The following is a 12,253-nucleotide window of genomic DNA, read 5'->3' on the forward strand; positions in this document are numbered from 1 at the left end:
TGCATATGTTTTGATGTTAAAATTTGATAAATTTTCATAAATATTCATAAATTTTGTAAAGCAGCTTTATATCAATATAACTTACATAATATAGTACTTATACAATGTCAATATGAAATTGTGTTCACATTGTCATGTCTTCGTGTTGATATATTTAACTTACTATATTGATCTTGTGCTCTTAAACCCTAAATTGATACGGAGTAGTTATTATTTTTTAATGTATAAAAAATAAAAAACGAAATCACACGTGACAATTTATAGACCATTAAATCTCTAAAATCATATGGTCTTAAATTATTTATAATTAACAATTAATAGATGAGTTAGCAATTAATCACATCCCTATAAACATCCCTATAAAGGGTTATATCCTTAAAAAAACCATAGTCTGTTTAGTTTCCCTGTTTTGCCAACAAAAAGATTTTTATAATCTAAAAACATGGAGTAGTTATGAAATATGCAAACTATGCAAAGACAAAATCTAGGTAGCTGAATAAGAAACGAATCTAAAAAATTTCAACATTTTAACACACAAACTTCTCTCTTTCAGTCGAGCTACTTCCAGAAAAGAGAAAGTAGATGTCACAGCAGTTGAAATCCTGTACAAATATTTATGAATGAACGTAACGATACACATGCTATATCCATCAAAGAATTTTATGACACAACACGATAGCATGACATGACTTGTAGATAACGAGGGCAAGGGGTCCACCTTAGCTCTTAAGAGCAACACGAAGCACTGGCTGGCCTCTCTGCTGTTCGATCCACAAGGACCATGCCTGATGGGTTCGGCACTGGCTGCAGACGAGGCAATCTCTTCGCTGTTGAGCATGAGAACAGTTTCAACATATATCAAATGTAGTCTTAGCCAAGCATATCTCATATTTATAGTGATGTTTATTGCAAAGAAAGCTAAGCATTCAGCTCCTATGTTATAAGACAGTCAGAGGAGTCATGTCATGCTCGGATCCAAACACAAATTACATATCTGTCGGGCTTGAATCAGAATATCTGACCATCAGGATATGATAAATTTTAAACAGCTTTCTAATTCGAGTGCTTTACCTATCTCATGAAACAGGTCATTGACATTAGTTGCTGTCTTCGCTGATGTCTCCATGAAGAAAAGACCATTCACCTCTGCATAGGTTCGTGCATCCTGCAGTAATATTACAACCAATTAATCTACAACAACATAGATGATGAAGGCAAATGATGAAGATCAATTTTAGGAGTTACAAGTTCATTAACACCAAAACCACCATTTCTAACGAGGATATGAGTGGCAATAGACTTAGAGAAGTGGTAGAAGTCGCGCAATTAAGCTAAAAGCAGGTACTCAATGAGTATATTTAAGAAGAAAGAGAGATGCTTGCCTCGGGTTCCACTTTTTTCGCATCCAACAGATCTGATTTGTTCCCAGCAAGAGCCATGACCATATTTGGGTTGCCTAATGCCACAAGGAAAAAGGGTGTGAACACAATCAAATTCAGCGTTTTCTACAAATTTTTTATAGAAAGTGAGAAAAGTAAAACATCCCCGAAGAAAAACCAGACAGATGGTTAGATGACTCTCTAATGCAGCAACAACATAACCCCATCGACTCCTATTACTTTGGTCAGCAAATAATACAAACAGCCCGACTTCTTAGCCTCATGCAAAGTCCAGTTTCACTTTGAAGCAGAACATCGGAATGGGATACCAGAAATAGCAGAAGCCAAATATGCATCAAAAGATGGTATTTACCTTGTGCTTTGAGCTCCTCGACCCATTTTTTGGCCCGATCAAAGGATGCCTACAGAACAAAAAAAATTGCATAAGTAGATGAAAATTAGGTGTCCTGAAAATCTCCACCTTACAGATTGATTAGTGGCACCTCGCTATCAATGAGGAATGGAAATGGAGGAGAACTAACTAATAATGTACCATCACACTCACTCAGAGTAACTGCTGGATCAGCTCATGACAGACTAACTTGCTTATTAGAAACTACACAGAACTCAGTTCATTGTACTTAGATTGAAATATTCAAAGGGCTAATTGAGATCAATATGTTCATTTCAAACTATTCATGAAACAAAATTGGTGAGTTTAAGATCCACTATACAGACATCACTCAAAAATAAATTTCAATCAAAACTAACACAACAATCAATAACTTGATTGTTAAGCGGCCAGCACTTACTTGGTTTGTTACATCATAAACAATTATCGCAGCAGCAGCTCCTCTATAATACATCGGAGCTAAGCTGTGGTATCTTTCTTGACCTGCCGTGTCCCATATTTCAAACTTTACAGTTGCATCATTCACAGCAACTGTTTGTGAAAAAAATGCAGCACCTATAGTTGATTCCTACAGCAAGAAATGGATCGAGTCAATCATCAGATCAAGAAGAGGTTATGATGCAATGCGCCTATCAAATTACATGACAGTGACAGTGTTTTATATACACACCTGAAACTCAACGAAGTGCCCTTTCACAAAACGCAAAACTAAACTAGATTTTCCAGCTCCTACATCTCCAAGAAGCACCTGAAGCCAAAAAATAAATGAAAAAAAAAGTAAAAAACATCATCCACATTAGCAATAAGTTCAGCTGAGAAACCAGCATAAAGAACAAACAGTGGTTTATTTATTGTCAAGTCTTGACATAATGATCCAATTTATAGTTACGATTTAGGGGAACCCAATTTATATAAACTGCAATTATTTTCTCCTGTATTTAATGGGAAATATATCAATCTGAAAAAAAAAACTTAAAAGATCAATATACATCAAAATTTCAATATCAATCTGCAAACCTAAGCAGGAGAAAATAGATCTTGATATTATTGATCATCTCTGATTCAAAGTTGCGTCCCATTTCAATTGTGAAATCAAATATTGTTTCAGGAAGTGATCTAGTTATCGATGAAGAACTGATATCAACAACAAATAATAGTACAAAATTGGCACAATTTTCGCTCCTTTAATGTCAACAAGGAGAGATCTGTATCAGAGGAATCAACATATAGCACCAATTTTCAAACGAAAACAATCACAATCGCCAAAACCGGTGAAATTATATCAAAATTAAAGTGAACTAGAGGAAAAAGGGAAAACGAGCCGGAAGGAGTAGCAGAAACCAGTTTGGCGTTGATGCTCTTATTTCCGGTGGAAGCCATGAATAGCAACAATCACGCACTAATCAGCAGCTGAATTCTGCGTGTGGGCAGCTGAAAATTGAATCGTTTTATTGGAATTGATTATAGTGAAAAAAGAGGATTACAGTCGACGTTTGGAAGAAGGTAAGGGTAGACAAATATTAGAAATATTAAAAATATTAAAATTCAATTCGAACAAAATCGAAATTTAAAACTCAGTTCGAATTTTTGGTTCAGCTTGGACTTTTTAAAATTCCCGATGTTCAGATTGTATCAGATATATTAAAATCGGATGTAATACGAATTCCGTAAAGGTTTATAATCATAATTATAAATCTAACTTATTATGTGTGTTTAACAATTCTAATTGTATTTAGTACATAGATTTTCGGATTTGGTATTGAATTTTTAAAATTTTCAAATTTTTGGTATTGTATTTTCAGATTTTTTTTTTATCAATTTTCGGATTGGATTTTATCGTTTGAATTTTAGATTTTTGGATTCAGATTTTCGAACCATTCAAATTGGACTAAATTCATTTTTCATAAAATTTTGAATTTCAGATCAAATCGAATTGGACAAAAATTTAATCTGAAATTCGAAATCTGAATGCTCATTCTTAAAAAAGTGTGCATCCGTCATCTGTAGTAGATGTATTTCTTTTTTGGCACGAGCAAACACTCAAACTTATTTTAATGTAAATATCAAATCAAATTATGATTTTACTCCAACCATCTAGGCTAAACTCAAACTAAATGAATATGCTTAATCAACTACCTTTTTTACTGACAAAATTCGAAAAAGTGATTTGAGTTTGTTTTAATGTAAACCTAAAGTTAATATTTTACTACAAAATTTAATATGAAATTGGTTTTGGAGTACCATTAGTTCTAATTGTCTAATTTATTTTGAGGTTTAATGTATCATTGAAGGTGATTTTAATTGGAGAGAAAATAAATTGCAAAGATGAAGAGAAAATAAAAAAAGTAAAAACATGTGTGTGTGTGTGTTTTGCTAAAAATATGAAATGACACCGCTACAATGGGATAATCTAAAACGTAATACGACTCACTTACAATGAGACGGAGTGAGTAACTCACGAAATGTTCCAATTGAAAAGTTCTCCTAAGCAAGTCGACAGAAAAACAGATATTTGAAGCTTAATTGAACATAAATTGATAACTTAATTTGGAATATAAATCACTTTCTTTAATATGAGGCCATCCACGTCCGTGTCTCAATACCGTCTCTTAACCGTCTCATCCCTTCACTATTCATGAGCCCACTGCACTTTTTACCCCATCTCTTAACTAAGAGACAACATCTGCATTCATCCATCTCTTAACCATCTCATCCATTAACTATTCATTCAATTTCATTTTTTATTTTTATTTCCAACAAATTCAATTAATAAAAACGCACTTCATTAAATAAAAAAAATTACAATTTAAAATCCTAAAAAAATAAAAAACACATAATTAAAATCCTAAGAAAATAAAAAAATACATAATTAAAATCCAAAAAATCAAAAAGACATAATTTAAAATGGTGGGGAAATTGTGTGGGTAGTGTTATTTATAGATGAATGTGGGGAAAAAAGAAAAGAAAAAAACGGTAAAAAAATGGCCGAAAAAAGGTCAAAATTATATTTATATTTTTTATTATTAATTTTTTTTTAAAAATAATTAAAATAACCTAAATCGACGCCCACTTGCACAGCCGGCGAGTGGGTGTCCCGCCCCAACCGCTGCTCGCCACGTGGCCGACGCGCTTGGCGAAACAGCCCGTGTCCCGCCCCTCCCCCACGAGCTAAGTGACGAGACGCCACTACGGATGCTCTGAGGGTTTTATTTACAATAATCTATAATACCTAATAAAAATCTTTCATTTTCTTTGATAATATGAGAATGGAATTGTTCTCGCACCATGTTCGGTGCTTTCATTTATTTTGTACCATTAATTAGTTACAATAGTACAATATTTCCTCACGTATTATCATCAATATAAACTACTTAATTTATTTTTCCATTTTTTTAGGACAATGAGTGTATTTTCGTGCATATTGTATGTTTGTGTATGCTTGATTGAGTTATTCGTTTATATAAATGACATATACATATTACGTATATGCTGTATATAGATGTGTAACAACTAGAATTTATTAATATTCAGATTAGATTAATAATCCTGTAGCAGTCTAGCATGATTGATTACTGGTAGCGATATTCTAGGCGTAATAAATGATAACTAGATTAATTTGATAACTTAAATAATTAATTAATTCAATATATTAAAAATATTAATACAATAATACGAGTATATATAACATAGATTTAAAATGATATACATATGTCTATGTGAGTTTGTATTGATATTTATTATTCTAACACTATCCTTGGTTGCAATATCTAGGTGAAAGAAGTCATTGAATGACATTGCTCTCTAATTAGATATTGAGACCCATATTACTATCATAATATAGAAGAGTTATATATTATAACGTGTTGGATATTATGTGTTTCATACATAGGTATATATCATCCTAATTAAGTTCAACTGTAATTGATTTTTTTTTAAATTGACATAATTTTTCTTGTCAATGGCGAATACATCTACACCAAAAATAGGCAATTGGTACAAGCACGAAAACATAGAGTGAGTCAGTGAGTTAGGTCCTTCATTTGCTGGACTTCTTAAAATTCAGTTGGGCTTCATTAATCAATAAATGGATGCGGTTTATTTGTTTATCACAATGAGTAGTGATTTAGTTTAGTTTATTACTACTTAAATGCATAACTAGATAACACGAATTTAGTTTAGTATAAGAGCCATTTAGTTCACTATAAGAGTGATTTAGTTCACTACACGAAGGAGTGAACCAAAATGCCATTACAGTGAACTAAATCCTTCACGGAGTAAATACTTCACTATAATGATGTTTTTCAAATTCATATTGTGAACTAAAACGCCCCTATAGTGAACTAGATCATTTTGATCCAATGATTGAGATTTGTTCTCTAGTTATGCACTTAATATTAGTTATATTTTGATTATCTCCCTAATTATATATAATGCTTAATTTAAATTATTGTTCACAAATTCTTCCCTTTGATATATCATTTTATTCAAAATCTTGAATTTCGATTTTTTTTAACATCAATCTGTGGCAGCGGAAGGCTAGCGTTTGCATGCGATAATAATTTTAGACGGAAACAAATTATTATCGTAATGGAAAATAATTGATGATAGTTGGGTGAAACCTAATAAGTTAAAATTAAGCAATTGAATGAGCTAGCTAGTCAATTATTGTACAACTAACTTTAGCGGTTCAAAGGAATAAAATTGAAGATATCATACTACATAATATTAGTTGGTCAAACTTTTATAGTGAAGTTTGGTCACCAAAACACCCCATTAAAATTCAATGATCATCACATTAGGAGATGAATATTTTGGTGGGACTCGACATATATTTATTATGATGTCTTTTAGAGTTAGGCAAATCATCAGTTTCCACAAATTGAATAACATAATTCCAATGTGTCGCCACCCTTTGGAAAATAAATTAGTTTGTATACTGAATAAAATCGTATATACAATGGTTTATTTAGGGACAACTAACAGAGCATGATGTATAGTATTATTTACGTAGATGTGTATTAGGTGCATGATGTATTATTTACGTAGATGATGTATAGTATTATTTACAGAGCATGATGTATAGTATTATGAAATATATCGAATAAAATATTTACTACTATTATTTACGTAGATGTGTATTAGGTGCTAGTGATATAATTAGGTGCTAGTAATATAATTTCGTATTGTTTGACACCAATTTCACTTTTAAGCTAGTTTTCATTTCGTGTCGTTTGACACCAACTTAAGTTTTATTTGACTACTACTCTTTGTGAATTGTGATCACTAGCAATAAAAGTTTTAAGTGTACACTATGTTTCATATACATTAACTTAATTGCCAAGTCTTCAAACTAATTTAAAGGAAATTGGAACATTTAGTCATTTAGAGCATGTTTTTTAGATACTAGTAGTATATCTTAAAAGACACTGACATTAAGAAACTTGCCATGCATAATATTGGATATGATGTTATAAAGATTATTTCCTCTGTTCCTCAATAATTGAGTCATTTTTTATTTGGGAAAGTTCTCTCATAATAGAGTACTCCGTATTTCATATATAGTACTCCCTCCGTCTTATAAAAATATGAAAATACGATATGACACGAAAATTAAGACAAAATTGGTAAAGTAAGAGAAAAGAGGAGAATAGTAGTTAACGTAGTGTTAATGGATAGTGGAACCCTATTATTATTAGTGTTTTAATGGTGATATAAATTGTAAATAACTTGATGTATAAGAGTAATAAATTGGAATAACATTCTTAAATGGAAATGCCCATATTTTTATGAGTTGAAGGAATAATAATTAACATTTTTCTCACTCTTACTTTTTTCTCTCTTACTTTATTTACTTTCTACTCTATTCTCTATATATTTTTCTCTCTCTTACTCTTTTATCTATCTACTTAACACACTAAACATTAATTTTTTAAACTCTGTACCGAAAAATTCCGCCTAAATTATAAGTGTGGAGTATGCTCAATGCAACCCAACTTGATCAAGTCAGCCCAACACTTAGAGAATTGAGGGAAGGTTTTAAATGAGAGTTTAATCAGGTCCGTAGATTTGTATAGTTGATAGAGTTCATTGTGACCGTTAGATCAACAAGTTAGTTGATGATTAGTTTTACTTCTTATTAGCTGAAGATTAGGGCTCATGTCAGAGTGTAATCATAGAAGCTTTCCAATTCAGATTGAATAAGATTTCTCTCGTTTTCTCTCCATCTTTCTTGTTCTGGTGAAGCTTTCGATTATGATTTCATTAACAAATTGGCGCCGTCTGTGGGAAGGCGAGCAATCGGAGTAGATTGTGGTTTTCTGGTTAAGAATCGAATTCACGGAGAAGGATGGCTACAAGGCTCGAGGCGAAGAAGTTCATCGGGAAAAATGACTTCGGTCTATGGTGGATGAAGATGTGCGCGATGCTTATTCAACAAGGTCTATCGGGGGCGCTTGAATCTGAGAAGAGAGTCGCCGCGGCGGATCTTGATGAAAGAGCAGCGGCGAAGCGAGCTGAAATCGCCGCGAAAGCACACAGTGTGGTGGTGCTATGCCTCATCGATAAAGTGCTGAGGGAGGTCGCAAAAGAAACAACGGCGGCCAGAATTCTTGCAAAGTTGGAGAGTTTATATTTGACAAAATCTCTCGCCGATCGTCTGTGTATGAAGCAGAGGCTCTATTCGTACAAATTCTCGGAGGATAGAGGAGTGATCGAGCAGCTTGAAGATTTCAACAAAGTAATCGATGATCTTGAAAATATCGATGTTTCGATAGGCGATGAGGATAAGGCAATACTTCTCCTAAATGCTCTGCCAAGATCCTATGATCACCTACGTGATGCAATAATGTACGGGAGAGAAGGAACCATCAAGTTCTTGGAGGTTTAGACCGTGCTCAGAGCAAAGGAGCTGCAAGCTACTGATGCTAGAAACAGCGATCCAAGAATTGGGGACCCTGCGTTAGAAAGCTTGAACATAAAGGGGTTCAAGGGAAAAAAGCGGTTCAAGAAGAAGTATGATGGTCCTAAAGCATTTGCAAATGATCAAAAGGAGAGCAGGGTGTGTTTCTGGTGCAAGAAACGCGGTCACCTCAAGAAGGATTGTTTTGGTTGGAAGAAAAAGCAAGCAACATCTGGAAATCAAGGTGCAAATACTTCTGAGTGTGTTGAATCAAATGAAGCAGCAGAGGCCTTGAATGTGATGGAAACAATAGATGGGGCTTCTTGGATAATGGATAGAGGTTGTAGCTTCCACATATGTCCCAATCTAGATTAGTTTGAGAAGATTAGTGATGCTTCTAGTACAATCACTTTGGGGAACAATCAGATATGTAGTATCAAAGGAGTTGGATCCATCAGATTAAAGATGCAAGATCAATCAGTAAAGGTACTCCATGATGTCAGATACATTCCAGAAGTTAAGAGAAATTTGATATCATTGGGGTCATTAGAATTAAAAGGTTGTTGTCTCTTTTCTTCTGGTGGGAAGATGTTGGTGAAAAAGGGAGATAGTGTGGTCATGGCAGCTGAGAGAAGAGGAAGCCTTTACTATCTTTATGCATCTGTCATTAAGATTCAAAAGGATGAGCTGAACCTAGTGAAATCAGCCAGCATGAAGCTGTGGCATGAGAGGCTTGGCCATCCAGCAATGGGCAGTGTGAAGGAATTATTGAAGAAGCAAGTTATCTTTGCTGATGAAACACAAGAAATACATCCATGCCAAGATTACATCTGAGGTAAGCAAAGAAGCTCCCATACCTCACAGGTAAACATAATTCTACTTCACCTCTGGAGTATATACATAGTGATTTGTGGGGGCCTACCTCAGTGAGTACTATAGGAGGAGGTAGATATTACATGTCTTTGATTGATGATTATTTGAGGAAAACTTGGATTTATATTCTAAAAGAAAAATCAGAAGCTTTTGGAAGGTTTAAGGAGTGGTTTACTGAAGTTGAATTGGAGAAAGGTTGTAAGGTGAAGTGCTTAAGGACTGATAATGGGCTTGAATATTTGTCTAAAGAGTTTGATAATTTCTGTAAATAAAGGGGAATTAAAAGACACGAGACAGTTCCCCCGAATCCCCAACAAAATGGGGTGGCAGAAAGAGCTATCAGAACTATAGTTGAAAGAGTTAGATGCATGCTTTTCTCTTCTGGTTTAGGAAAGAAATTCTGGGGGGGAGGCTGCTTCTACTGCAGTACACTTAATGAATAAGTGTCCATCTTCCTCTATTAATGGTGACACACCAAATTTCAGATGGTATGGGAGGCAGTCAAGCTATTCTGATTTGAAGATCTTTGGCTGTAAGGCCTTTGCTCATGTGAAGCAAGGGAAATTGGATCCCAGGGCATTGATGTGTGTAATGTTGGGATATCAAAGGGGGTGTGGGGTCAAAGGTTATAGGCTCTGGTGTATAGGACCTGGCAATCACAAGATTCTGATCAGTAGAGATGTGATATTCTTGGAGAATGATATGCCTTATCTCAACAAGGGAAATGCCTCTGATGGTGTCAGGATTGTTGCTAGTAATAGTAATGATTTGAGGTGGAGTCTGGTGTTGATACAAATGGAGCTCAGGGTCAGGGTGCACATGAGAAAGATGCTGAGAGTGAAGAGTTGGGCACTAATGAGGATGTTGAATCAGATGCAGGGACTCATCAGCAAGATAGTGCAACTGAGGATTTGAAAAATTATCAGCTGGCTAGAGACCGGGTCAGAAGAACAACAACAAGACTTCCTGCCAGATTTTCTGACTCTGAGATGATATTTTATGCTCTAACTGTTGTAGAGCAGCTGGGGCTTGAAGTGCCATTGACATACAAAGAAGCTATGGCAAGCAAGGATAAAGAAAGGTGGATGCAAGCTATGAATGAGGAAATTGATTCATTGATGAAAAATAGAACATAGAGTCTGGTAGATAAAGTGGACGGAAGAAAGTTGGTCACTTGCAAATGGATTTTCAAAAGGAAACTAGAGGCAGATGGCTCTATCAGATATAAGGTCAGGTTGGTTGCAAGAGGCTTTAGCTAGGAATATGGTATTGCTTACAACGAGGTATTCTCAGCTGTTGTAAAGCATAGTTCTATTAGGATGCTGATGGCAGTTGTGGCAAACAGAAACTGGGAGCTTGAACAACTAGATGTCAAAACAACATTTTTGAATGGGGATCTGGAGGAGACCATATACATGGTGCAGCCTGAAGGCTTTGCTAAACCTGGAGAGGAAATGAAAGTTTGCAAGCTGAATAAGAGCATTTATGGGTTGACGCAAGCCAGCAGACAGTGACATAAGAAGTTCAATGCACATATGCTGAAATGTGGCTTCACTAGATCCAAGTATGACTCACGTGTCTACTTCAAGAAAAAAGGTGGAGTGCCAGTGGCTTACTTGTTGCTATATGTAGATGATATGCTTGTGGCTGGATCTAGTATGAAGGAAGTGCAGCAAGTAAAGGATGATCTGAGGTCAGACTTTGACATGAAAGACCTTGGACCTGCAAGGAAAATTCTTGGGATGAATATAGTCAGAGACAGAAAAATTGGATGCATCTGGCTGGGTCAGTCTGACTATATACTGAGAATGTTGAAGAGGTTCAAAGTTGATAACCTTAGAGAAACAACTACACCATTGGCACAACATTTTAAATTGTATGTGGATCAAAAACCAAAGAATGAGAAGGAAAGAAAGGAAATGGAGCTCATTCCATATGCTAACATCATAGGTAGTGTAATGTATGCCATGATTTGTACAAGGCTAGACATTGCTCATGCTGTAAGTTTAACTAGCAGGTTTATGTCTGATCATGGAAAAGAGCACTGGGCTGCTCTCAAATGGCTGCTAAGATACATAAAGGGAGCTACAAATATGAGAATATTGTATGGAGGAGGTAGCCGCTGGAATGGAGAAACTCTGATGGGATTTTCTGACTCAGATTTTGCTAGCAATGTAGATAACATGAGATCTCAATCAGGGTATGTGTTCACCATGTTTGGATCTGCAATTAGTTGGAAGTCAAGTCTTCAAAATGTAGTTACATTGTCGACAACAGAGACAGAATATCTTGCCTTGACAGCAGCAGTCAAAGAGAGTTTCTGGGTAAAGGGGTTGGTTGCTGAACTTGGGGTTGTACAGAAGTCTATAGCTATTGGTTGTGACAATAGCAGTGCTATATGCCTTGCAAAACATCAGGTCTTCCATGAACAAAACAAGCATATAGATGTTCGTTTACACTTCATCAGAGAGAAGATAGAAAAGGGTGAGGCGGAGGTGTTCAAAGTAGATACTGCTGTAAACCCAACTGATATGTTAACCAAAGCTTTGCCGAGAGAGAATGTGGAGCTGTGCAGGAGATTGATTTTCTTGCAGGATGGAGTTGGAGCTACTTGAGCAAGGTGGAGATTTGTGGAGTATGCTCAATGCAGCCCAACTTGATATAGTCGGCCCAACACTTAGAGAATTGAGG

At 35.2% G+C, this 12,253-nt stretch overlaps 1 protein-coding gene across 1 annotated transcript; it reads right to left on the bottom strand.

Annotated features, from left to right (window-relative positions):
- Positions 1 to 510: 510 nt before the first annotated feature.
- LOC121809689 (ras-related protein RABF2b-like) lies at positions 511 to 3,365 on the bottom strand. The gene is made up of 7 exons (XM_042210445.1): positions 3,133 to 3,365; positions 2,462 to 2,539; positions 2,192 to 2,359; positions 1,753 to 1,801; positions 1,383 to 1,456; positions 1,072 to 1,165; positions 511 to 827 (listed from the first exon to the last, which is right to left on the bottom strand). Exons 1-7 carry the CDS (start codon positions 3,169 to 3,171, stop codon positions 727 to 729), a joined length of 603 nt encoding a protein of 200 aa, XP_042066379.1. The 5' UTR covers positions 3,172 to 3,365; the 3' UTR covers positions 511 to 726.
- Positions 3,366 to 12,253: the final 8,888 nt, after the last annotated feature.

The sequence above is a fragment of the Salvia splendens genome, chromosome 6, assembly GCF_004379255.2.
Source record: "Salvia splendens isolate huo1 chromosome 6, SspV2, whole genome shotgun sequence".
Taxonomy (NCBI): Eukaryota; Viridiplantae; Streptophyta; class Magnoliopsida; order Lamiales; family Lamiaceae; genus Salvia; species Salvia splendens.

Bases quoted from the DNA above. Each gene is read 5' to 3' on its own strand.
- LOC121809689 (XM_042210445.1), bottom strand. From the start codon at position 3,171: ATGGCTTCCACCGGAAATAAGAGCATCAACGCCAAACTG. The intron at 2,360-2,461 runs GTGTGTATATAA...TTCTTGCTGTAG, and splicing joins GGCACTTCGTTGAGTTTCAG to GAATCAACTATAGGTGCTGC. The intron at 828-1,071 runs GTAAAGCACTCG...CATGCTCAACAG, and splicing joins TGACCTGTTTCATGAGATAG to CGAAGAGATTGCCTCGTCTG.